Source organism: Notolepis coatsorum (assembly GCF_963971535.1).
Source record: "Notolepis coatsorum genome assembly, chromosome: 7".
NCBI classification, from domain to species: Eukaryota; Metazoa; Chordata; class Actinopteri; order Aulopiformes; family Paralepididae; genus Notolepis; species Notolepis coatsorum.
In genome coordinates this window covers 26,722,911-26,750,238 of record NC_140171.1, presented here as the reverse complement: position 1 = coordinate 26,750,238, position 27,328 = coordinate 26,722,911, and the positions used below count along the sequence as shown (strand labels likewise).

The following is a 27,328-nucleotide window of genomic DNA, read 5'->3' as shown; positions in this document are numbered from 1 at the left end:
CTAATCATTACTAATTATTCAGTGATCACTGAATGGTATCAGTTGCACGGTTTGGTGTACAGTTCTGCCACAGCATTTTTTTGCCTTCTGTAAAATTCACAAATTTATATCAACAGTATTGTAGCCTACTCCTTTAAGTGGCCACTAGAGAGAATACTTGGCTAGGATAACACTGTCCCTCTCTTATGCAAGCCAAGAACTCTCTGGTTTCCCCTGGCTGCACTCTTCCAGCTCTATGCCAAGTGCAGACAAGCAGCTCTAAAATTAACTTCCATACCGCCTACAGTGGAACTAATGGTTTACTGTAATGGTGTATTTATTTTTGAATGTCAGATATGCCAATCATCGTGCATTCTGTTATCACAACAACTGTACTGTTATTTTACTCTGTTCAGCTTAAAGCTGAGGCTTTATTCGTTTTTCCCAGTCTATACTTATTCCCACAACCAGAGTTCCCATCATGAGGTGAAATAAGTCTGCATGATGTTCACTTCAAAAAGCCCTTCCGGTCTTTGTAAACCTTGAACAGTCATTTATCTTGCTACTGTGACAAAAGTACCACATAAAAAAGGAAAACATCTCACCTCTGGGCAATCTCTTTTATTCAGCGATTCCCCAAGGAAAGCAGTGTTCAAATATAATAGTCTATTCTTACACACAAAAAATGCACTCATACAAGAGGCACTTGGCACAGATACATTTTTGGGAGTGAGATGCATAACAAGAATCAAAGATAGTGAATCGTACGCTTAGGTCCTTGAACCACAGCAGATGCATTTGCAGTGACCTTATGCTGATGATACAGAATGCGATAATAACATATTACAGAATGCGATAATAACATATTAGAAATATTTAATAAACAACACAAGAGTGAGACTAGGTGACACTAATACACGCTTAAAAATCAGAAAAACATAGTGTTCAAATGTATTTTTTTGGCACATAATGACCCTTTTATGTTTTATAAACATTATAGTTTTCATTATCAACAGTATAGGCTCAGTGTTTTCTAGACTTTAGAGAGCATAGAATATATATATTTTGGCCCATAGATTTATTTGTCACCACATAATGAAAGAATAAATAATAATCAGTGCACGACATATAAATATATATATTTTAAATATAACTTGACAGTGATCAATAATACTTTAATACAATAATACTTAAAAATATATCAGTGGATGTAGACACAAGGTGAATGGGAATATGCATGAAGCTGCAATATATCCCCCATAACCGGTATACAGTACTACTGTACTTAAAATATGGAATGATAGATAAATAAAACATAATACAGTATGGCTTAAGCACTGTACGGTATAAATACTTCTCTGTGGTCACCTCTGCAAGGACTTTACTCATAGGATACCAGACAGTCAAGACAATCTAACTCCTTCTGTTGTACCGCGGTTCACAAATCAGAACCTGTTGTTGACATGCAGGTTTCAGGGTTCAGCTTCCACAGAGGTTAAGGGTTACAGTAGGTTTAGAAACAACCTTTCAGGTGAAAATGATGATGTGGTCTGGCATCGCAGCTTGACCAACAACAAGCCGTTTCTGTGGCAAATTTTTTTTTTCTTTTTTTTTACAATTAGAAAAGCAGCCTCTAAATGCTCATTTCTAGTGTTGAGAGGAGGATGTTAGACATGTTGTTCAGAGATACAAAAGAGCTTGCAGAGGGGCACTGGTACAGATCAATCTGTCTTCTCAACACATTGTATGCTGGGAATACCTGCGTGTAACATATTAATTTAGCTCTACGCGTCCTAAAGACTCAAGACAGGTACTTTAAAAACAATCTGCTTCATTAAAAAATGTCTGCAGCTAATGTGACATCAAGCGAACCTCCAAACTACACAGAAGTACATGAATAAATCTAAGTGCTACGAATTGTAAAGATTTTTTAAGAATGTGAGCAAAAAAACCACACGTAAGATCTCCTATGGCCTAAAAACCTTCAAGGTACCTAGAAAAATGTTCTACATAGTGAAAGCTGTCTGAAAATAGTATGCCTATATATAGTAGGTTCTTAGTATGTTTTGAAAAAATAGGATGCTCGGTACACAAGATTAGGCCGCAGGAGGCAAGAATAAACAGGTGAACGTGAGGGGAGATGAAGTCTCTCTTTTTACACCATCCCTTCACCAGGATAATGTCTTCGTGTCTAACCACAGATACCAGCTTCTAGTTTAATTTGGGATAATCCATTTGATTCTTGCGTTAAAAAGTAGTCAGTAGCATTTAAATTTGCATTGAAATAGGGACTGAAGGGACTACTGGTGTTAACATCTTCTAAAACAGAAAACTAGGAAATGATTAAATATCCCCTCCACGTGTGTTTTTAACACAGTAGAAATGTTGTATATTTTTGTTTTGTATGGTTACAAAATATATATATATCTAAACTACAGTAGTTGTACAGTTTGCCAAAAATTGGTTTCACCCAAACACAACACGTCTTACACAATCTTGTTTTTGTGCATACAGTAGATCACTAGATGTATCAACTTATAATACTAGTTTCACGGTAGCAGGTAGTGTTTCCTGGATGACAGTGTGGCTAGCTGGGCAATAGCGAGTAAGCGGCCATGACAGGTTCGCAGGATTAGTTGTGTCACACAGGCGGCTCCGATTTTGAGGAAGTACAGAGAAGCTCCCCCTCTCCCTCCTCCCAGTGGAAGCATGTGAAAAGGGCGCTCTGGTAATAAGTTCTGCACAAATAACAATCTGTATTGTCAAAGTCATGCCTCCAAGAGGAGTTAACTCTAGAAAAAAAAATTTGTGGAGGGGACCTTTAAGTTTATCAAGAAGGTAGAGGAGAGGTCACTGGAGTGTAACACGTACACAGGAAGTAACGACTCTCATTCCATTTGGCACTCCACCAGTACAATTAACCTATCCCAAGCCTGCCCTCTTTTCTTGATCGTCCAATCACAACTGTCCCTCAGTTGTGATTGGAGGAAAAAGGAAAAGTTTCACTGTGCATGTGTCTTACCCCCAAGCTCCTACTGAGGGACTCATCCTCCAGCCCATTAGCCTTGAGGGTTATAGGACGGCCTTAAAATGGCATTCCACTAAAATTGGCTTTTAAGTTATTCATTCTACAAATCTCCCCCAAAATGTGCCAACATAATATACTACATTTTCTCTAGTTTCTGGCTTTGAGTTATGAGTACTCAAAGTGAGGAAGATGCAACCCTATGACATCATCGAATTGCACTGACTTGAGATGGTTGAAAGAAGACCTGCTAGATGATTAATACAGACACATTAACATTTGTCATTAACGCTAAGTCCAACCGTTGCAGTTTTGGGGACAGAGCTCTTCTTCCAGGGCAGCTTCCCAGGCTCTGGAACTCCCTCTTCCAATACTCAGAGCCTCTGTTTTTCAATCCCGCCTCAAGACCCACCTGTTCTCCACTGCCTTCTCAAAGCCCCCCCCCCCCCATCCATCCATGTGTGTTTGTGTTATGCTTGTCCGTTGTCTGTCCACCGCCCCTTCACGTAAAGTTCTAGAAGAGTGCTATATAAATTGTATTTACTATTATTAACATTATTCATTATTATATACATTAACATTATTAACATTAACATACAATTTCCTTTCAACCAATCATAGGCAATGCAATTTGATGAGGTCATAGGATTAGCATATTCCTCACTTTGGGAGCTTATAACTCAAAACACATAATAACAGAAAGAAAAATTTTGCACAATGTTTAGGAAAACCTATTTTGCAGAAGAAGTCAATTTCAGTGGAATTCCCCTTTAAATGTTTAAATGTCAGCCTCTGTGGTTTTCCTGGACAGAAACCACACCTTCATCGGTTCCTTCTTCCCTTTCATGGCGATAGGTCCCCGGTACTGCAGATGGAACTGAGGGTCAGCATTCTCAGTAGACTGCAAACACCTGGAACACACATTTCAACATGGTCAGGGGGGGGGTTACACTCAATCTATGTAATATTACCAATGGATAAACTCGGAAAATCTATATATTGCAAGATTATGCGTGCTGATATTATATCAATACATAAGTACACAGTAGGGCTGTCCCCGACTAAGGATTTGGATGGTCGACTATGATTGGCCATAATTTGCCGTTAGTCGACTATTGGTCGACTAAAAAAAAAGATATATATATATATATATATATATATATATATATATATATATATATATACCGATATATAATATTTTTTATATATATATATATATTTATTTTTTATTTTGTATCATTCCATTTGGGCTGTGGGGGGTGCTTAATGTCTGAAGGAGTCGACTGAAGGCTTCTTGTCCTCTGCAAAAGCATGCAATTGGTCCACTGATGGATACATCTTGATATTAAATATCAATCAATTTCACCCATCTAATGAACACACTAGACTAAACAAATTTTGAGAGGTGAAATCCTCTTTCAGTGCCTCTGTGCCTGTTTTCGTAGGCAGTTAGCCTCTGGTATGCGTGCCATTAGCGTTAGCCACGCTTCTAGGCCTCTTTTCTTTTGGAAAGAATGATAAAAAAATTTAAATAAAATTATAAATATTTTATATATATTTTTTTATATTCGACTAAGAGGTTGGCCAGTCGACTACTGCTCCTTTCGACCGATTAGTCGACTAATCGACTAATAGGGGTCAGCCCTAGTACACAGTGATGCATTTACATTTTTTTTGCTTGACAATCCCATTTTACTGCTTCTTCTTCTTCTTTCGTGTAACCTCAGAGGTCCAACTCCGTATCTTGTAGCCATGCCCTTAACTCTGGTCCCACATCAAAGAGGCTGGCTTCCGAGGGTGGTTTGTATAGGGGGCAGATGGTCAGGATGTGGTCAACAGTCTGCTCAAGGTCTCCACACTCACACGCTGTCTACCAGGCCCCGCTTCTTTAATGCTGCTTTAAAGCGACCGACCCCAGATCTTAAACGGTTCAGCAGAACCCATTGCCGGCGTGGAAGATCGTCTCCTGTGGCGCCATCTCCTGGATCCCAGATGTAGTGGTGGATACGGGTTGGCCCAGCACTCTCCCACTCTCTCTTCCAGGCTGCCGCCAGCCATCCATTTCTGGACAGGTCCTCAGTGGTGGAACGGAGCAATCTCTTGTGCCGCCGTGTTGTAGGGGTGGCGGGACTTGAGTCTGCTCATAGGTGCTGTTGTTGTTGTGGTGTTATGTAGGGTGTGCCAGTCATGCTTCACTGCTTTCCTTGCTAGGGCGAGAGTTGCAGCCTCTCGTCGTAGGCCAGCTGGTGCGATTCCTGCAAGGACTGGCAGCAGGAAGACGGGTGTAGCCTTCAGGCATCCAGTGATGATCCGGAGGGCGTTGTTAGTAGCCGCATCAACTTTTTTAACGTGTGGGCTTCTGCTCCAGACTGGGGCACAGTACTCCGCTGCCGAGAAGACCAGGGCTTGGGTGGATATCCGAAGGGTCTTGGCAGTGGCTCCCCAGGTTGTACCAGCGAGGCGTCGGATCAGCGCAACCCTTGATGTTGTCTTTGCCCTGACATCTTCAAGGTGTTGTTTGAAGGACAGTGTCCGATCCAGACGCACGCCAAGGTATTTAGGGGCTTGCTGGAACTCCAGACGCTTGTGGTCAGCATATACCTCCAGTTCCCTCTTGGCGACTCAGTTGCAGAGATGGTATGCTGCTGTAATGGTCTTGCTGGTGCTGAGCTGTAGGCGCCACTTTTGTAGGTATATAAATGGTAAATGGCTGCTTTTTTATATAGCGCTTTTATCCAAAGCGCTTTACAATTTGTTACTCACATTAAGTGTCTTGCTCAAGGACACATCGACACGCTGCCCGGAAGGAGCGGGAATCGAACCGGGAACCTCCGGATTGCCAGACGACTGCTCTACCTCCTGGGCCACTGTCGCCCCGGGGTACGTAGGTTACTAGGATGTCCATGTCTTGGTTAAGACCGTCCTCCAGTGCCTTCCATGTGGGTCTTCTCAACATGATGGCAAGATCGTCCGCGTAGCCGTACTTTCTGGATGCTGTGACTGGGAGATCGTAGATGTAAATATTAAACACAGCATCGGAGAAAGAACTGACCCCTGTGGGACACCGTTCCTCAGTCTTCTGAGCCTGCTGCGCTGGCCATCGCTGGTGTGTAGGACAAAACTGCAGTTAGACAGCATCTCCATGATAAACTTCACCATATGCCGATCAGGTACCATCCTCATCAGCTTCAGGTGGAGTCCACGGTGCCAGACAGTATCGTACGCGGCAGTCAGGTCCATGAGACAGTAGTGTCTTATAAGATACGACGTTATCTTATTAGCAGATGATGTATATATATATTTGTATTACAGATGGTAACAAAGCTAACAAAGTTAATAGTAAATAATAATTAAGTTGCTGTCAGTGTGTAAAGAGACACTATGCAATTTGTTATACATTTGGCCAGTTTGTGATGTGCACTAAATAATCTGATAAGCTTTCATGTCAATTCTGTGAACAAACACATAATTCCTGCTTTTTGCCTTTTTATGGGTATTTTAAATTTTTCAGTTACAGATATCGTAGATGATGATTTATCATAGATCAGATTTCTTGCAACAGATCAATTATTGCAGATACAGTGTATCGTGCTATTAGCGCTATCGAGGACCAAATATCAGTATGGTATTGTATCACGAGTCTCACTACAATACATCTTTCCATCTCTTCCGTGACCATCGCAGGGCGATATTGAATAGCTATTAACATCAAGCCTGGATCCCCGTGTACTGAGGGGTGTTCTGAAGCGCTCTCACGCATCTCTCCACTGCAAGTGGTTGAACCACATCACTGTTTCACAAGAACAGAACAGGCTCTCTGCCGGCATCGTGACGCGCAGAGAGGTCCTCGTCCTCACCGGTAAGTGTATTCAGAGACGTTGATTTTCCCCTTTTCACCCGTCGTTTCAGTGCGGCTTGTGAGGTTGACGGTATTTCCAAACAGGCAGTAGCGGGGCATCCTCTGCCCTATGACCCCGGTCACGACCTCTCCTGTATGGATGCCGATGGTGATCTGTGAAGGGAGGAGAAGGGTCACCACAAAAATGATGGTCACCACAATATAGGCCCCTATTTTTGATAGGATCATATTGGGCAGGCATTTGTTATATTGTGGTACATGATTGACCTATCTCAAATCCCGCCCTCTTTTCTTGATCTTCCAATCACAACTATTGCTTCAACGAGGATCAAGAAAAGAGGGCGGGATTTGAAATAGGTAAATTCTCTTGTCTAAATTAATGATAGCCAGCTTGTATCAACTTAAATCTCTTGCAAAATGTATTCTGAAATGTTATCATTTTAAAGGTGAACTGGTTTGATGTTATCACACTTTATATTACCATGCGGTTCAATGCGAAGAACATAAGCTGCTTTAGTTCACGCTTCACACGTGTGACCAGGGATCACATACTGCATTATGTATGCATTGGAATGTCCGTTAAGTCTCAACGACATTAAAAATGAGGGTGACCTCAATTGTCCTTTTCGAGAATAAATAAAGGCTTGAATGAATATCTTTATTGTTATTGTGCTATTAATTTCTTCCATATCACACAGCCCCTAATCCTAACGTATTTCGGACACGTGAATATGCCAATAAGGCGTAGAAACACCTAGATCTTGGCTCAAAAGGTTCAAAATTTTGCGAGCAACGTTATAATAGTTACAGCGCTGATAACCTACGGTCCAGAAGAACACATGTACTGTTCATTTGCGGGGGGATTACCGAAGCGGCACGTGAGTGCGTAGCTGTAGTTTAGTGTAACTGTTTATACTTCGAAACCCCCCCCCCCCCCCCCCCTCCAAACAATTGGATCAGACCGTGTGAAAGGTAAACAAAGGAGTGTGTAAATGATTTGCACAGCGCAGGGTCAGAGATAAATAGAAGGAGACATGATAACCGAGCTGCGATCCGTCCAAATGTTTCTCTTTACAGGGGCCCCTGTTGTCCGTTGCCGTACATTCCTGCCGGCTGTGTTTTGGAACATTTCAGTAGGTGGTTGTTAAGGTCAACGCTTCTGCCAGAGATCTACATGCGCATGGACAGAATAAATAGATGTAGATTGTAATGTTTCAAGTTAACACATATGTAACCGTAAACAAACCATTCCAAAAGAAATACTCTCTCATGTAATCTATATTGTTATTTGACAAGGCGCAGGACCTCCGGAGCTCGGACGGTGAGCAGCAGCTTGCGGTGTTTGGGACGACTGATAATGGCGCCGCGCTATTTTTAACCTCAGCAGCACGGTGAGATGATTTGAGTCTGTGTCTACTGACAAACAGGGCTCCTCTTAAGCCAACACACCACGTGTCTAATAAACAATCTTTTGTTAAACAGACACGTTTTTTCCCCCAATGCGAAGCCTCAGCGGTCACTAATACAATAGCAAACTCCTGACTGCTCGGTTACACAAAAGTGCACTGTTTTACATCCAAGTCACGCCTTCTGAGGTTCACCAGGATGCAAACGGACTCAGTAGCACGCAGACATATCACTCGTCATCAAATAATTCCTACAGTTACTCTCGATGAATTTAAATTGTTTATAAATTATTTTACATTACTTGTTTACTATTTCTTGTTACTAGCTCAGACATAAAAAAAAATGTAATAACACTTTCTCTGTGTAGTACGCATTTACAAATAGCATATACAATACAGTATAGTAAGTATTATTATTATTATTAAGTGTGTGTGTGTGTGTGTGTGTGTGTGCGTGCGTGTGCGTGCGTGTGTGTGTGTGTGTGTGCATGCACCATGCGTGCGTGCGTGTGTGTGTGTGGGTGTGTGCGTGTGTGTGTGTGTGTATGTGAATGTTTGATGTGTTGCTAGGAAACAGCTCAGACTACAGTTCTTTTCCTGTTCCAGTGTTCGCAAATATTGACAACCGACAGAGGAGATAAAATGTAGTCCGTTCTAGAATGCTGGCTCACGTTTTTTGCTTTTGTTGTCAAGTTGAACAATCAACAAAAGTCCTAAGGACGATTACACCACATCCACACCTGTACAGGCTCATCGTCCACTTTGACCTGGCCGGCGATCTCCAGCATATCGAGAGCCAGGTGGCAGATAGACTGGGCGTGGTGCGTGCAGGGCTCAGGGAGGCCACTCACAGTCATGTACTTATCACCCACCGTCTCCACCTGTGGGTAGAAAACCATTTAGTTGAAAACGTCGACACGTCTCCCTCATATTTTGTCAACACATGTTTGCATACAAGCTGTCATTACATTTAGTCATTCGGCTTGACGCTTTCATCCAAAGCGACTTACAAATTGTGAACAACAAGTCAGCAGGAAGGGTACATAGTAGTATAGACATATCAGCATGATAGGTAGTAGTATAAGTATACAGTAGTTAGCATAGTAGTAAGGTACATAATAGTAAAAAGACAGTAAGAAGGCTTGTTAAAAAAAAAAAAAAAAAGACGTTTAGATATAGTTTAAAGACTTGTGTTTTTAGTCGCCGGTGGAAACCGGAGACAATGTGCTTCATTCATGAAATGTCCTCACGCATAATTTGTTCTTACTCACCATACTGAAACGGCGGTCTAAGGCTTAAGGACACTATGGGGTTGTGACTCTGATTAGAGAGTCACAGAGGCAAAGCAATACAGTATAGTAGGAGTTTCTTTAGCACTCAATTTAGTCTTACAGACAGGAAGCAAAGCTTGATAGCTATTTGTAACTCCTTGCTCCTGACATCTATTGTGTACCTCTTGTAACTGGTGATCACCCAGGCTTGCAAAGACATTAATGTTAGGAGGTCCACAATAGATGTCGGGGTGCAAGGAGTTACAAATAGGGCTATACAACTCCTATAGTGTGTAAGACCACATTTGTGGCGTAAGAACATAAGGAATACGGCCCAATGTGTGGCATTCTATTGTGCTAGCTGTCAAATTGTTCCATTCTCGTTTCTCCACACGCATTTGCCTGTGAAGGACAGAGTTAACAAAGACAACATGTCCTGTTGTGAGCCCAGTCAACCCCAACTGACCCGACTCATTATTCTGCCGCTCACATAGTTTGGCAACACAAAATGTCGAGGATATCTCCAGCAGAGACAAATGTCTCCCAATTGTTGGTTTACATTGCAAATTGACACTGCTGCACTTTGGTTTTGTTTATTTGCTTCGCGTTGCTTCTGGCTCATGTGAAATCATCACGCGGCTCCGTTGTGTAACAACACACGCAAGGTGAAATATATTGAGACAAACACTTAAACACTTACGTCAGCTTAAAGACATCCAGCGCCTCTTAGGGGCCAGTTAAAACCTGGGACCACCTAGTCATTGAGCGTGTAGAGTAAATATTACTTCTTTTGGTGACCTAGTGCCTGAAAGCCGTCCCATGGAAGTGGTCAGGTCCGTTTGTTTGACTTCTTAAAGTGCATTCTTGTCTGAAAGCCTAGAGTGTAAAGCTGCTGCATGAAGACTATAAAACGATGTAGTCCCTCAGAAAAACTACATTTTGTTTGTAACTTACGGCTACATATGGAGAAACACCTTAATCAACCGATTCAAATTCTTTGAAATACTTACAAATCATTCCAGAAGGTTACTGGTTGTACATATGTTCAAATTGCTACTGTTCGACTATTAATCAACTATGAGATTAACGGATTTAAGTGTTTTTCCTCAAGCTGTGGATTTGGGTTGTGGAACGATTCTAACGGGTTAAGTGCAGTCATCCATTATAAATAAATTAACATAGTGATCACTGGGGCTCTTGGAAGTGACCTTATCCGCAGTAACCCACCTATTTCCAATCAATTCTCACCCACACTGTGTTCTCTCTGGTCTCATTGTGAGTGCTACAGTAGCAAGACTCCAAGTATACATGCTGTTGGGATTCTACCACAACCCTGATCAAATACACACTGAAAGGGCCTATTTAGTCAAATATATGTAATTGTCAAAAATGTTTAAAAAATTTCAATTGAGTTTGACCTTTTTGTTTGTTCTTTGTTATATATATATTTATATACATTTATTATTTGAACGGCTTAAGGCTATATCTGTACTTGAGGTTTGTTTGTTATGTTACATATTTGAAATAAACTTAAATCAATCAATCAATCAATCAATCAATCAATCAATCAATCAAAAACTAATTTTAGGGATGTTTTGAGGGGCTTTGATGTCTATGAAGATTATGGCAATTATAGGATCATGATTACAGTATGCCAAGGTCTTTCAGAATTGTCTGGAAAAGGATTTTTTTTTGCCAATATCATGCTATTGACATAAATTAGACAACACAGCATCTGTTATAAATCCACATTTGCTGTCAATGCGTCAAGTCGTACAATGCTGCTTAATTTTTGCATATACACACAGAGACATTTGCAACATTCTCAGAGACAACGTTCAACGCTTTTTTCCAACCTTGTAAACGTAAGGGTTCTTCCGGGAGTCCGTCAAGATGTCAAACCTGGTGTAAACGTCGTTGAGCAGGTTGACTATCTTGATGGCCCCCTCTGCCGACGCGTGTTTGCTGCAGAACGCGTTGAAGCCCACGATGCCGCTGAAGAGGATGGTCACGTTCCCGTAGCGCTTGGCCGGCACGGGGCGCTTGTGCCGCAGCTCGTTGGCGACGGAAGGGGGCAGGACGGAATACAGCAACCTGAGGAAGGAGCAGAGAAGACGATGGATATTTTGAGATAAATTATTGTGACAGCTTGTAGAGTTTTGTGTACTTGACTAACCCAGGGCTGTCTATACTGTCTGCACTTCTCTACACTGGGAGTATTGGAATGGCATGTTTATTTGGTGTACAACACCAGACACCTTTTGGTAAATAATAATAATAATTCTTCTTCTTCTTCTTCTTCTTCTTCTTCTTCTTCTTCTTCTTCTTCTTCTTCTTCTTCTTCTTCTTCTTCTTCTTCTTCTTCTTCTTCTTCTTCTTCTTCTTCTTCTTCTTCTTCTTCTTCTTCTTCTTCTTCTTCTTCTTCTTCTTCTTCTTCTTCTTCTTCTTCTTCTTCTTCTTCTTCTTCTTCACACAAGCTGTTCTCAGATTGGGAGGGTGCTGTTCCTATGGCAACTGTTGGGATCATGGCTGCCGGTCAAAAGCAAAATGTCTTAAATGATGCATCAAATAGACTAATAGAGTGAAGCGAAAATGAGACATGTTACCGTACAGACATACATACACACACACACACACACACACACACACACACACACACACACACACACACACACACACACACACACACACACACACACACACACACACACACACACACACACACACACACACACACACACACACACACACACACATACAGTACATACATACATACATACATACATACATACATACATACATACATACATACATACATACATACATACATACATACATACATACATACATACATACATACATACATACATACAGTACATACATACATACATACATACATACATACATACATACATACATACATACATACATACATACATACATACATACATACATACATACATACATACATACATACATACATACATACATACACACACACACACACACACACACATACATACATACATACATACATACATACATACATACATACATACATACATACATACATACATACATACATACATACATACATACATACATACATACATATATACATACATACCGGTACATACATACATACATACATACATACATACATACATACATACATGCATGCATGCATGCATGCATGCATGCATGCATACATACATACATACATACACACACACACACACACACACACACACACACACACACACACACACACACACACACACACACACACACACACACACACACACACACACACACACACACACACACACACACACACACACACACACACACACACACACACACACACACACACATACATACATACATACATACATACATACATACATACATACATACATACATACATACATACATACATACATACATACATACATACATACATACATACATACATACATATGGTCACAGTTGACTATTAAGAAAAGCAACACAGTATCAACTTGAAAACGGCACGTAGGCATTTGTGCACCTTCATCAAGCGGTGAACGTGTCCTCGTGAACCTCTTAAAGCCAACAGGAGAGCAATCACTGTGCAGCGCTGGCCTTACATTTTTAGAAAGGGTCCCTGACTTCTAATCAATGCTCTGAGCCGGAGTCATCTCAGAGGACGGCGAGGGGAATAATAATGGCATCCAGCAGTGTTTTCCTGTGAGAAGACGAGGCCTGTTACAGAACACTTAATAGAGGCAGAGCGCGTTCCACCTCCGTGTGACGAGGCCTGTTACAGAACACTTAATAGAGGGAGAGGTTCCACCTCCGTGTGACGAGGCCTGTTACAGAACACTTAATAGAGGGAGAGGTTCCACCTCCATGTGACGAGGCCTGTTACAGAACACTTAATAGAGGGAGAGGTTCCACCTCCGTGTGACGAGGCCTGTTACAGAACACTTAATAGAGGGAGAGGTTCCACCTCCGTGTGATGAGGCCTGTTACAGAACACTTAATAGAGGGAGAGGTTCCACCTCCGTGTGATGAGGCCTGTTACAGAACACTTAATAGAGGCAGAGGTTCCACCTCCGTGAAGACGAGGCCTGTTACAGAACACTTAATAGAGGGAGAGGTTCCACCTCCGTGTGACGAGGCCTGTTACAGAACACTTAATAGAGGCAGAGGTTCCACCTCCGTGTGACGAGGCCTGTTACAGAACACTTAATAGAGGGAGAGGTTCCACCTCCGTGTGACGAGGCCTGTTACAGAACACTTAATAGAGGGAGAGGTTCCACCTCCGTGAAGATGAGGCTGTTACAGAACACTTAATAGAGGTAGAGGTTCCACCTCCGTGAAGATGAGGCTGTTACAGAACACTTAATAGAGGGAGAGGTTCCACCTCCGTGTGACGAGGCCTGTTACAGAACACTTAATAGAGGGAGAGGTTCCACCTCCGTGAAGACGAGGCTGTTACAGAACACTTAATAGAGGGAGAGGTTCCACCTCCGTGTGACGAGGCCTGTTACAGAACACTTAATAGAGGCAGAGCGGGTTCCACCTCTGTGCGCCTCTTCAGGCAGCTCCTGCCGCTGTGCCAAATTGCTATGACAGACCCTTTAGGGGGAAGCCGGAGTCAGATCCCAGTCAGCCGTCACGACCACAGGGGTTCTAGAATTTTCTCTTAGTAAATATCGACTTGGGTCTGCTGACAGAATGTGACCCACGGTGGTCCTACGGTCCTGTGGCCTTGACTGGAACGGTATGGGTCGGTCTCATCGGAAAACGTAAATAAAGTATGAATCGACCGCAGGGAATAAGTCATATATTTAATGTATGCGTTGTATAAGTAATGTATTTACGTTTTGTATTGGCAAAAGTCCAAACCAAACACAGCTACTGGGAGTTAAAGCATCAATGATTGTGGTCGCAGGAGACTGCTCTCAAATACAAATACAGCAATACTGTGATTATGTTTACAGTTAAGGTTAGTTTTAACATTTGCTTACCGGTTATGGTTAAGATATGAAGTTATGGTTAAGGTTAAGGTTAGGGTTCAACGGTTATGGTTAGTTTAAGCCAGAGGCATGACAGGGGGGGCCTTGAGATTTATAAAAAAAAAAAAAAAAAAAACGTCTTTTTTACTAAAGTGCTATCTGTTGCAGCTGCACTGTTCTCCATGAAAATACCATTTCTCAAAATCTGAAAATCATTATTTAATAAAACACAGAAAAGGATCACCAAGTTACTCTGGATAAAAAAAACATTTACAGACAACATTGAGACAAAGCTTCCTGACACATCTCCATCCAAACTCTTGGAAGAACTCTTTGAAATCTCATCTGATAGAGCTAGTTTCAGAGTGTGGTGCTGAGTACTAAGTATCTCATCTCATGGCCCACCAGCGTGAATATTAAAGGCAACCAACTTGTGTTCAGCTTTTCGTTCAGCGTTTCTCTGATTGGCCGCACGGCCAATCAATCAATCCACTAGCACACGCCCTCGCGCAAAGAGAGACGCGGCAAAAGCGCTGGTCGAACCAGCGGTGTTCTGTTGTGTGACTGTACTACAGCGGTGTTCTGTTGTGTGACTGTACTAAACACTTCCACCACATGACCGACATTTGACATACAGTACACCTCCTATCTATGTTGGGATTATGTTTGGTCATGACAAAACAATAAAAATCGCTACTGTTAGTAAGCTGCCACCACCCACTTCAATGACAGAGCTCTCATATTTGCACCAAGTATCTCATGATGCAGCAGTTAAGGTGTTGATACCATTCAGCACCACATACAGTATCTGTGTGAAGCTGGCTTTTCATCCATGACAGCTCTGAAAACAAAATATAGGGCCAATTTGAAAGGTCACGATATTGGTGTTATTTCAATAAATTTAAACATGGCCCATTTCATGACTATTTTGTTGGGGCGAGGGGGGGGGGGGGCCAAAATATTTTGGTCCGCCAAAGGGGGGCCTGACAGAAAAAGTTTGAGAAGCACTGTTTAAGCTAACAGTGTGGTTAGGGTTTGGGCGAGGCTATCAGAACAGTGTGTCTCTGTAGTCTTGAGGTAAAGGCACTTGCCTCCCATGTGAGAAAAACAAACAACCATAACTTGCCCATAGACTCCCAGGAACATTTCCAAAATGAAAAAGGTAGATTCAAGATAAATCACAGCAGTGCCATGTCACATTTATCATAGCAAGCCCACGGTAGAATCATAGCATACCAGCAATTCATTTTCTGTACTTGTCTAACTTCTAATCACTGTACTAGATTTACAGTAAAAACTGTACTGTAAAAATAAAGTGAATTAGATGAGGTAGCCTACTGGGGGAGAGAAAGCTGGACAAGTGTCAGTACAATATATGGGCCGTCTGCATTGTAAACATTGCTATATTTGGATAGAAGTGAAAGGCTATGTCATTGCTTACAGGAGTCATATTTTTGGCCGCGCTTACAGATGGGCTTTGCAGTTGCAAACCTGTTGCGCTAGATCAGAGCCTCATAGTCCTCGACCAGCCAAACATCAGACGTCCAACCGGCCAAACATTAGACATCTAACTGGCACAAACATTGTCAGAGTTTTGGGACCACGTCACAGGTCACGTGAATTTAGTGCCGCCTGAGGCGTCCTCTCTAACACCAAAACACTGCTATTTTTAGAGAGAAAGCTATCGGCTCTTTGTGTGCAGAAGGAGAAGAAGTTAGCAGTCAGCGCTGTGAGTAGGAGGAGGGGGGGGCTGTCGGGCACTGTGTGTGTGTGTGCGTGTGCGTGTGCGTGTGCGTGTGTGTGTGTGTGTGTGTGTGTGTGTGTGTGTGTGTGTGTGTGTGTGTGTGTGTGTACTGTAGCACCTAGTATTATGTGTCACAGTCAGAGATAGTGGTGGAAGAGGTTCTTTTACTGTTTTTCATCCACTGTTACACAGAGTGTGGAATACATCTGGCAACGACATCTGTCGTAAAAAATTTGGTTGAGAATATGCCTGCTGATTAAAGCTGCTAACAATAATTATCCTGCCAGGTGGAAACATTTCCACAGATCCCATCAACAGCCGGCTACAATATAGTTGGCTACAATAGACTAATCGCTCTATGATCATAGTTAATTAAATCTCATCAGACATATCTGCCAACCATTAAGAATATCAATCTCCATAAGTAAATCAGTTATAATGATTCCTAGTTTTTAGATGTGAAGCACCTCAGTGACTGGCAATGTCACTAAATGTCACTCGCGGCTGCAGCAGCTGCTCACTAACGCAAATGTCTGTCGCCTGAGTGATGAAGTTACACGATTGGGCGGCTAGATCAGGTGACCGTCTAATGATGTCACTGGTAAACACTGAAGTGGAATTGGCCACAATTCCTTTTTTTTGTTTTTTTTCCTCCACTTTTTCTCCTCTTTTTCTATTTTTCTCCCATCCCAATTACCCGCTGTGCCAATTCTCCCCTCCCCTGTCTTGAACGTTGCTCGCATATGCCCCCCACTGGCCGGTTTTAGGGAGGATAGAAGCCTTGCATCACGTGTCGCCTCCGATACACGAGGAGGCAGCCTGTCACATCTTTTCACCTGCCAGCGCGGACTCTCATTGGCGAGGTGTAACGTGTGGGAGGCTCACACTACCCCCGCCATTTCCTGTCTCTGCTGTGCAGGCGTCCCCAACCGACCTGTAGGAGTCGCTGTCCACAACGTCCAGATGACCACCCATCGACTTCCACCCGCTGGCTCTGCCAATTGAGTTAGTATGACGACTGGCCCAAGCCGGAGGCAACGCAGACAGCTGGAGTCGAACCCGGTGTCTCTTGCGTTGGTGACGAGGGCAATGTCTGCTGCGCCACCCAGCCGCCAAATTGGCCACAATTCTGAACACTGACCATATAGTCCAGACATATACTAGGTTTTGACCTAATCTTATTCAAACATAAATTGCACTAAATAGTCAATATATATCGACATGATGATGTACAAAATACATTCACAAACCATTTTCATCAGCCTCTTTGTTTCCTAGAGCTGGGGTCAAGGAAATCGTATAGCCAGAGTCCGTTTGACAGTGGCTCATCTGTATACAATGTATTGTCAACACAATGTATTATTCGATTTATTTTCCTATACTGACTTGATATAATCTAATACAATGTAATATAAATGTCACGGAGAGGCCCCCATTGCCTATTAAAACTCAATTCAGACAGAGATGACAAACGGTCCAACCTATCTGTCTTCTTCTTCTCGTCCTCCAGCGCTCGGAGCGTGTGCTGCAGACGGTCCGTCAGGATCTCCAGCTCCTGGGTCAGCTTGTACTCCTCTCTGAACTGCTCTCCCAGCAGCACCAGGTCACGCGTGGCGTCGTGCAGCGGTATGTCGCTCAGGTAAAGGCCTCTCCGCGTGAGGTCGTCCAGGTTCATGACGCTGAACGGAAACATAAAAAGGCAGAGAGACGAGGCTTATTTCATAGTTAGTTAAAATGTGACATTACCGAACGTTACCGCTCGTAATCCGACTTGGGAGTCTAATTTGTGAGAAGCTGCAGCAGCATGGTGATGTATTCCATCACCTGGCTTTTGTAATATGGAGGTAAGTGGGTTTGCAGTGGCAGCGTTTCATTTAATGATGTTATCGTCAGTCCGAGAGCAATGCGTTGTGACATTATTGAAGACCCCTGCCGCCGACACTCACAAAGTGGCAGTACTGATTCAGAGTCCGCTTCAGTCTGTTAGATCGAATAAGGTCATAAACAGTGGTCCTGGTCACTGACCCGAGATCAGGAGGCTTTGTGAATAAGGGCCCAGGGGGTCTCCTTAACCCCTGTGTGCATGCGTACAGTGTCCCTCTGGTATGTTTGATTGGTTATGCAGAGAGCAGGGAAGCTAATGGAGGCACTGGAGGAAGCGATACAATTCAGCCTCAAATTACCTGCCAGCACAATGTAGACTACAGGCCCTCTACAGGACAGCAGCGAGGTGTCATTATGTCGGCTACACACAGAGCAATCTGAACATATGGAGTGGCAGTGGTGGTGGTGGGGGATTGAAAAACAATTTACAAATAGAGACACGCTTATTTCTACCTCTGTTGGGGGGGGGTTCAATGAGCCTAGATATTATAATGTTTTTGTTTGTCTCTTTATGAAAGCCACAAAGAGATTTCAGTATATGGAATGCAAGAGGAGAGACATACAGTATCTGAGCTAGATGGATGGTCCCTTGGTCTCTAGGTTGTTGCACCTTAACATGTATTGTAAACAGTGTTGGTAGTGCTCATTTAACTAATGACTACCACTAACCACACAAGTGTAAGGGTAGCTGTGCCCATTACATATATATATATATTTTTTTATGTAACGAAGGATACTTAAAATGTTAATGTTTGTTGTTGTTTTCTTAGTACAGACACAAAAAAAGTGATGGTAAAGAAAGGTTCGCCCAATAGCGCTTCTATATTGTGACAAGAAGGGCCTACAGTACATTATCAGATTAACCCTTTGAGGTGCAAGCAGTGGTAGAAGAAGTACACAGTTCCTTTACTTAAGTGAAAGTAGAAATACCGAGATAAATGAGTACTCTGGTAAAAGTCCTCCATTCAAATTATACTTAAGTAAAAGTAGAGAACTATTTGCTATTGAATGTACTTAAGTATCTAAAGTAAAATAATGCATTCTACATTATGTTTGTCTATTCCAGTGCTTGGGAACATTCAACCCATTGACCTCTGAAGTGGTTAAAGTGGTATGTGGTCCAGTTATGCTGCTCTGATTAAAGGTTGTGTTAAAGTGGTATGTTGTCCAGTTATGCTGCTCTGATTAAAGGTTATGTTAAAGTGGTATGTTGTCCAGTTATGCTGCTCTGATTAAAGGTTATGTTAAAGTGGTATGTTGTCCAGTTATGCTGCTCTGATTAAAGGTTATGTTACAGTTAAAGTGGTATGTGATCCAGTTATGCTGCTCTGATTACGTCCTCTTGAAGTTGACAGGCTTCAAATGTGAAAGTATATCATCTTCATACACGTAAAAAGTACAATATTCCCTTTGAAATGTAGTGGAGTGAAAGTATAAAGTTCCCTAAAATGACAATACACATGTAAAGTACAAGTAGCTCGAAATTGTACTTAACACTTTGACTGCCATGAAACGTCTTTTCACGTCATTGCTGGCCATGCTCAAGTTGCCGGGGGACGCTGTACAGCGTCCTTATATCAATATTTCAAAAATCTGCGATCGGATTCATAATGTCCCCTCCGCTGGCCTGAGATCCACCAGCAGGACCCACTGAGCTCTCTGGCGGTTCAGGAGCGCCATCTGGTGGCCGATCGGCGCAATCGCCAAACAGGATGTTGAATAGAGGTTGTCCTAGACGACCGTAGTACTTCCGGCGCTCGCTATAGGTCCCGCGACTCTGGCTCGTCACACTACACAGTGATCGATTGCCAATAACTCGATAAACAACATGATTTGGACGTATATACCATTATACAAGCTGGAGATGGACCGGGTAAATTTACATCCCATAATGATAAGATTTCAACTCGACGATGATCGCCCAACGGCGCGCGGAGACTGGGGTGAGTTTCAGCGTGTAACGTTACCGTCTTCGATACTAACTGCTATTATCAACATTTGACCCACATTAGATGATTGGTATAACGCTGCCCACGGAATTATAAACGCCCCCTAGCCCATCCGGTCAACATCAGATGACGTGTAGTAACTTCTAGAAGTACGTCTAGTTGGAATTTTTTATATCGCGCTGATTGCCATAAAACTGTATTGCATCATCAATATAATGCATTTGGGGCTATAGATCACGTTCTGGAGAAAGCTGCAGAAACACACACATATACATAGGCACACATCCATGTGTACATACTAGGGATGTCCGATATTATCGGCCGATATCAGCATTAAAATGTGATATCGGAAAATATCGGTATCGGTTTTCAATTCTATTTTCAAAAAAGCTTTAAAAATAGAAAACGTGGCAAGATGTTCATTTTAATAATATAATTTTTTTCAAATAAAGTGAGAGGTAAAATGTTCCACCTATTCAGATCCTCCTTTACAGAGTTCTCCAAATTTCCATAATAGCACTGATGTAGATGGTCTAGGTTATTAGGTATAGTTATTCCCAGATATCTCACTTTGTTCTGGTCCCATTTAAAGTTAAACTGTTTTGTGAAGTTTTTCTCCAAGTGGCCACCTATTTCCATAGCTTCAGTTTTATTTAAATTAAGCTTATATCCAGAGAGAGCCCTATAGTTTGTAATTTCATCTATTAACCCTGGTAGTGAACTATATATATCTGTATGATACACTATGATGTTGTTCGCATACAGTGCTAGTTTATGTTCATCTTCCTTTGTTAGACCTTTTATCCTCTTATATTTCCTTATGCTTTCGGCTAAGGGTTTTATGCATAAAGCAAATATTTGGGGCGATAATGGGTCCCCTTGTCTTGTCTTGTCTTTTTTTTTATATCTTTTTCCCCCTCCTTTTTCCTCCGATTTTCTCCCATCCCAATGTTAGTCATTATGCCAATTCCCAATCCCCTTCCTGGTCGCTGCGCACTTACCCCCCACAGTCGGTCTGGGAGAGTGGAGGCTATCACGTGCTTCCTCCGACACACGTCTAGCCAATCAACCGCTTCTTTTCACCTGGCAGCGCGGATTCTCACTGAGAGGGCGTAGCGTGTGGAAGGATCACACTATCCCACTTAGATCCTATCCGCGCTTAGCAGGCGCCCGACCAAACTGTAGGAGTCGCTGTTTACAACGACCCGGACCCACCCCGCCAGCTTCTCCCACCCTCTAATACTGCCAATTGTATTAGTGTGAACGGCCAGCCAAGCTGGTGACAACCCCGGAGCTGTGAGCTAGATTCGAACAGGCGAATCCAGCGTCTCCGGGGTTGGTGACGAACGCAATCTCCGTTACGCCACCTGACCGCCTGTCTTGTCCCCCTTTTTAAAATAAAGCTTGTAGAGAGTGTCCCATTCACTCTTACGTTAGGTTCTTTATATATTCCCTTAATCAATTTAATAAAAATTCTCACATACTCCGAATATGAAGGGCCATGACACCCGATCAAACACTTTTTCAGCATCTAACATCGATGTCAACATTTGTTGCTTTGTTTGTACTGCATAATCAATGATGTTAAGAGTACGTTGCACATTATCGCTTAACACTTTCAGTGCCAGCAGGGGGCGCACGATTTAGTGCTTGAGTGCCACCACCCACTTCAATGATAGCGCTCTCATATTTGCGAACGCATAAACTACATCTTAAATTATGGCTATGTGTCTAATCTGGCCGTCGCTTATCAATGACTTGTTTGCAATCAAGATTGTTGAAACAGATTGTTTTTTAATCGGTTCATTTCCGTTTTATACCATTTTGAAAAACACTAGTTTTCTGAAAGTTTCAGGAAAATATAAAGATTCTGTGATAAACGCCCTTTACTGGAATATTCTGGAATACACAAAAAACGTTGAAATTTTTCGGCCTATTTATGAATCGTTTTAAAATAAACGCTAGATTATCGATAGTATGTACTTATGCACGCTATATAAGCGGGCTGAAAAATCGATTATCTCATTTCCTGATCAGCACACACACACACACACACACACACACATAGGGCACACGTTGATATCTCTGTGAAAAAAGCTCTGATTATCCTAAGACTGGTCAAATAGATTCCTTACCTCAGATCAGATGTTCTCCAAAAAGATTATTCCAATTCCTGATTGCCATTCCAAATATCGATCGCGTTTATTGATCCAACGCTGGGTACTGGAAATATGTATTCCACGCTGTTCTGGGGCTCCACAATGGATTCGATCGTCTCGGGTGACTTGCCTGAGAAGTAAAATGAGGAAGCAGGATTTTTTTTCTTCCCTTGCGTTTCATTCAATCCATTCCAAAGGGGTGCAGTACCACAGGGAGAGACGATAGGGGGCGGTATTTTCCCAATGGAGCTCAGAGAGAGTTTGCAGCACTAACGTGAGGCTAGATTGATGAAATATGAATTCAAATCGCTAATAAAAAAAAACGAGATCTATCGTCGTTGGCACTGAACGATCGGCATGAACAAACGAGATATCTCGTCGTTGGCACTCAAAGTTTTAAGAGACAATCTTTAACAAATCCTGTTTGGTCCAGGTTAATTATATTAGGTAGTATATGTGAGAGTCTGGTTGCTATAATTGATGTGAATAATTTTTGATCTACATTTAAGAGGGATATTGGTCTATACGATGAACAGTCTGTCAGGTCTTTTCCTTCTTTAGGTATAACAGTAATGATTGCCGAATTCCATGTGTCCGGCCAGTTTCCTGTTTGTAGGATCTCATTAAAAACTCTACATAAGATGGGAGTAACTAGGTATCTAAACTCCCTGTAGAATTTGTAAGTAAATCCATCACTTCCAGGACTTTTTCCAGTTTTACCCTTCTGGATGACCTTTAGGATTTCTGTCTAATAATAATAATAACTTCGTTTTATATACTGCCTTTCAGAAGACCCAAGGTCACTTTACATAGGGGGGGGGGGGAATAACAAAAGTAACAAACATAGTGGACAGACACAACATACAAAGTGAGAAATTAGGGGTTAAAAGCCAAGTTGAAAAGGTGGGTTTTGAGGAGTTTTTTGAATGAGTCCAGAGTTGGGGCGTTGCAGAGTTCTGCTGGGAGGGAGTTCCAGAGGGTGGGAGCTGCCACACTGAAAGCTCTGTCCCCGAGGGTCCGCAGTCTGGTTCGGGGAATGGAGAGCTGACCAGTGTCCGTGGATCGCAGGGGCCGTGACTGAGTTTAGGGGTGGAGGAGGTCAGTGAGGTACTGAGGTGCCAGAGCGTGGAGGGATTTGTAAGTGAGCAGGAGGATTTTGTAGGTGATGCAGGATTTGATGGGGAGCCAGTGGAGGTGGATGAGGGTGGGGGTGATGTGCTGCCAGGGTTTGGTGCGGGTTAGAACACTGGCAGCTGAATTTTGAACGTACTGGAGCCTGTCCAGGGTTTTGCTTGGGACCCCGGACAGGACCCCGTTGCAGTAGTCCAGGCGGGAGGTGACGAAGGCATGGATAAGGGTCTCAGCTGTGGAGTCGGAAAGTGATGGTCGGAGTCTGGAGATGTTTCTGAGGTGGAAGAAGGCGGATTTGGTGACGGAACTGACATGGGATTGGTAGGAAAGGGTGGAGTCCAGGATGTAAACATGAGCACATAACCCCCATCCTCCACTCACTACATTGGCTCCCCGTCTCATCCCTGGATCAACTACAAAATACTGCTGCTTACCCATAACTGTATAAATGGACACGCAACTCATCACTCTAAAGTCCTCCACCCGTACCCTCAGATCTGCAGGTAGCCTGCTCCTCCGGGTCCCCAGTACCAGGTTCAGCACCATGGGGGACCGAGCCTTCTGCTCGGCTGCACCACGCCCGTGGAACAGCCTCCCCATCCAGCTGAGGGCACCACAGAGCCTGGACTCTTTTAAAGCAGGCCTGAAAACATTCCTATTTCAAAAGGCATTTGAATGCTAGCTATTTTTTGTGATTTCTTTTTTTTTCTGTTGTTTTTACTTTTCTGTTTATACTATGTTTTAACCCTGTAGCTCTAGTGAAAGAAAAGTGCACTACAAGTACAATTTATTATTATTATTTATTATTATTATTATCCCTGTAGTAGTGGGGCCTAAACACCGTCTCCGAGACAAGCGCGGGCATGTGGCACCGTACCTGGGGGAGCAGAGGAAGAGGATGTTCTCAGCCTCCGGCAGGTAGATCATCTGTCCCTTCAGCCTCAGGCAGCTGGACTCCGCGCCCGCCAGGTCGTCCTCGCTCTCCATGATCTCCACGTCCAGCAGGCCCTCCTGTCCAGGTCACGTCACGTCATTTAACACACAGACACCGGGGGAATTAATACTAAGCATGGCGTAGGTACGTACTGGCCCTTCTCTGGTTATGTCGTAAAACTACTGTAGAAGCGAGTTCAGCGCAGGTTTTATCATAATCCCGCCAAGGACGGGTGATTTGTAGCACATGAAAGGTCGGACGGTCTGCTATAATATAATGGGGGGGAGAGATCAGTGGGAGCTCCAACAAGAGACGGCATCATTCCGTAGGGTTTACTCTCGCATAGCAAAGGTTATGGCATAGCCTGCTATAAGGGCTCTGTGTACATAAACCTTGAAGTCGGGACGCTGTTGTAAAACTGCATTTCTTCTTTCTCACTGGAGCTCATTATTCCGTCCCGGCTTAGAGCCGAGACGAGGCTCAGGATTCCTCCGAGATGCTCCTACTCCGTGTGTGATTCATTATTCAAGTCTGTTGACACTGACGGTGATTTATAGTGTGTTCCTTCCAATGCATTCCCGTGGCAGTGGGATACTGGCGTTAGGGAGGCCTTTTTCCAAGGAAACTATAAAAGAAGGAAGGGTCATCGCATCAGAATACCAGCGCTCTATGCTCTGCTCGGTGCCAGACTTCTTGGTGCCAGTTCTTTTGAAGCCTGTATTAAAATTCTAAATATGCAAGCTATCTGAGGAAATATAAATCAACCAATATATCAAACGTCAGCTAGTTAGCTAGGCAACAAAGTGATGAGGAGATGGCATGATCACATTCAATGTCAGCTGAACCGAAAGTTTCCACACTTGCACTGTGATGTGATGACCCTTCCTTCTTTTATAGTTTCCTTGGCCTTTTCCAGGAAGGCTTCTTGCGCAGGTAGTCAAATGAATGTCTCCTATTGGTTTCACGGTGTCGATGACGCTGAATATTTGACTGGACTTCCTCTCTAACTCGTCTTTGTGGCCCCGCCCTCTCTCCTGATGTCACATTTGAGTTCTCTCTGCGACATATACCGTATGCGCTTCTCGACCAAACTTCCATCAGCAAAAACATTCATCTCTCTCATTTGTAAGGGCCTCGATACATTTAGTTGAACCAGGGTTTACTGTTAGGGTGTACACCCCAACAGTCCCCTCTTTACCATATTACCTACAGGTAATTATAATATCCTCTTAAAATGCAACGCTGCTGCTGAACGTGTCAGTGAGCTCATCAATATACAATATCAATATCAATATATCAGTACACAGATCTATCTGTACCGGTGTTTCTATCTGTAGCTTCTTCCAGCGTCTTTGATATTGCTATGGCGCTGCAGAATTCGAAGGAAAAAAGCTATAGAAAGTCACATTTATAGCTTATTATGGTTTCACAGTTTGACATGAGTATCGTCACATGGTGTGACAAAAAGCGGACTTATCTACCTTGCTTCGTAGGACAAAGACGGTGTTGATGTGCGAGAGGATGCCGTGGAAACTGAAGTCAATGTGGGGACGGATCAAAGAGAAGACTGAGGGGAGGTTACAGGTGCCAGGCTGAAGCTGGGGAACAAACACACATGTGGTCCAATTAGACATTATTCGGTTCGAATTTAGAAGTCCTCTCACCCACACAACAAGATGTTTCCCTTATTGTAGAACCTCTGGTGGGTGTTAGAGTAATCATCATCCTTGAGAAGAACCATATACATCTATTTTAGGTTTTTAAGTTGGAGTGTTAAGTATGTTCCTAGTTAATTTTAAAGACAGTAGAGGTTGAGTTCTTCACAGCCCAAGTGATTTGGATTGTCCAAAATAATGTCAAAACGGACTTATATGGTCCTTCCTCTGATGGGTTAAATTGGCCAAAAGTTTTTCTGTATCTTTCTGTATACCAGTACTGCCCTGGTGCTTTAATAGTAGTACATATTAAAGCTGCAATATGTATGTATTTTTGATCATTTGGAATGACTCAACTCAACCACGTACAAATTATGTTCAATAAGAACGTAATGTAATCTTGCCTGCCAGACAAAGTCAGAAACATTTAGATTCAGCCTATAAATCGTGTTTTTATTGAACGTAATTCCTTTGTGCTTCTCTGATAGAATAGGAAGCCTCGCTGTGGAACATCTCAGGACTGCTGCTACAGCGGTCAACGAAACTCACTCACAGTAGACTGTGAGTCAGTGTTTCCACGTTAAGCAGCTAAATTAAAACAAAACAAAAATCGTACATATAGCAGCTTTAAGTTCTAACATGATGAAATATCTCTTTGATTGGCCAAATATAAAACTTAACTAGGCAGCCGATGAATGTGTAAATTCACACCTGGGGCAGCACGCGGTAAATGGCGTTCCCACACTGGGTGAGCACCAGGTCCTTGTCGAACATGAGGTGGAAGGGGAAGGCCTTGCAGAAGGTGTAGGGGCTGATCCGGGTCTCCTGGGTGCCATTCTCCTCGAAGCCGTCCAGGTCCTCGAAGAGCGCTTCCTCCTCAGATTCCTTCTCCTCGATCAGGAACTTGATGTGGTCACAATCCTCGTTCTTTGGCTGGACCATCTGCACAGGATGAAGTTACCAAATAAATGAAGTTGCACAATGCAATCGGTTCTAAAAAAAGGAAACATAATGTATACGGTGTATGAAATGACGGTGTATTTTGGTGTTTGTGACAGATGGTTACAGTGCTGACAGAACCAGGGTTGAAGTTTTATCAGAAAACTGCTTTACGAAATTCTAATTATGTCATTAAAGGGGCACTGATTTATGTTGCACATAATCTCACACACATCAAAAAACCTCTTAACAGTTTTGCACACATTCATTTTGTTTGACAGTTATTGAGAGTAAATTAGTTTGAATATGGCCACCAGTGAATTCTTGTTCATTACAGCTCCATAAAATGATGTAGATGAAAAGGTAGCAATGCCTTGTCCTGTAGGGACT

At 42.8% G+C, this 27,328-nt stretch overlaps 1 protein-coding gene across 1 annotated transcript in view; it reads right to left on the bottom strand.

Moving 5' to 3' along the window:
- Nucleotides 1-625: 625 nt before the first annotated feature.
- The window catches only part of gucy1b1 (guanylate cyclase 1 soluble subunit beta 1), a 45,531-nt gene continuing 18,828 nt past the window's right edge, over nt 626-27,328 (bottom strand). The window contains exons 6-13 of the mRNA XM_084318071.1: nt 26,711-26,941; nt 25,826-25,942; nt 24,288-24,421; nt 17,769-17,966; nt 11,397-11,634; nt 9,010-9,150; nt 6,862-7,016; nt 626-3,915 (exon numbers count right to left, since the gene is read on the bottom strand). Of these exons, the coding sequence (XP_084174197.1) occupies nt 3,783-3,915; nt 6,862-7,016; nt 9,010-9,150; nt 11,397-11,634; nt 17,769-17,966; nt 24,288-24,421; nt 25,826-25,942; nt 26,711-26,941 (1,347 nt within the window). The 3' untranslated portion in view covers nt 626-3,782. The remainder of the gene's footprint in view (nt 3,916-6,861; nt 7,017-9,009; nt 9,151-11,396; nt 11,635-17,768; nt 17,967-24,287; nt 24,422-25,825; nt 25,943-26,710; nt 26,942-27,328) is intronic.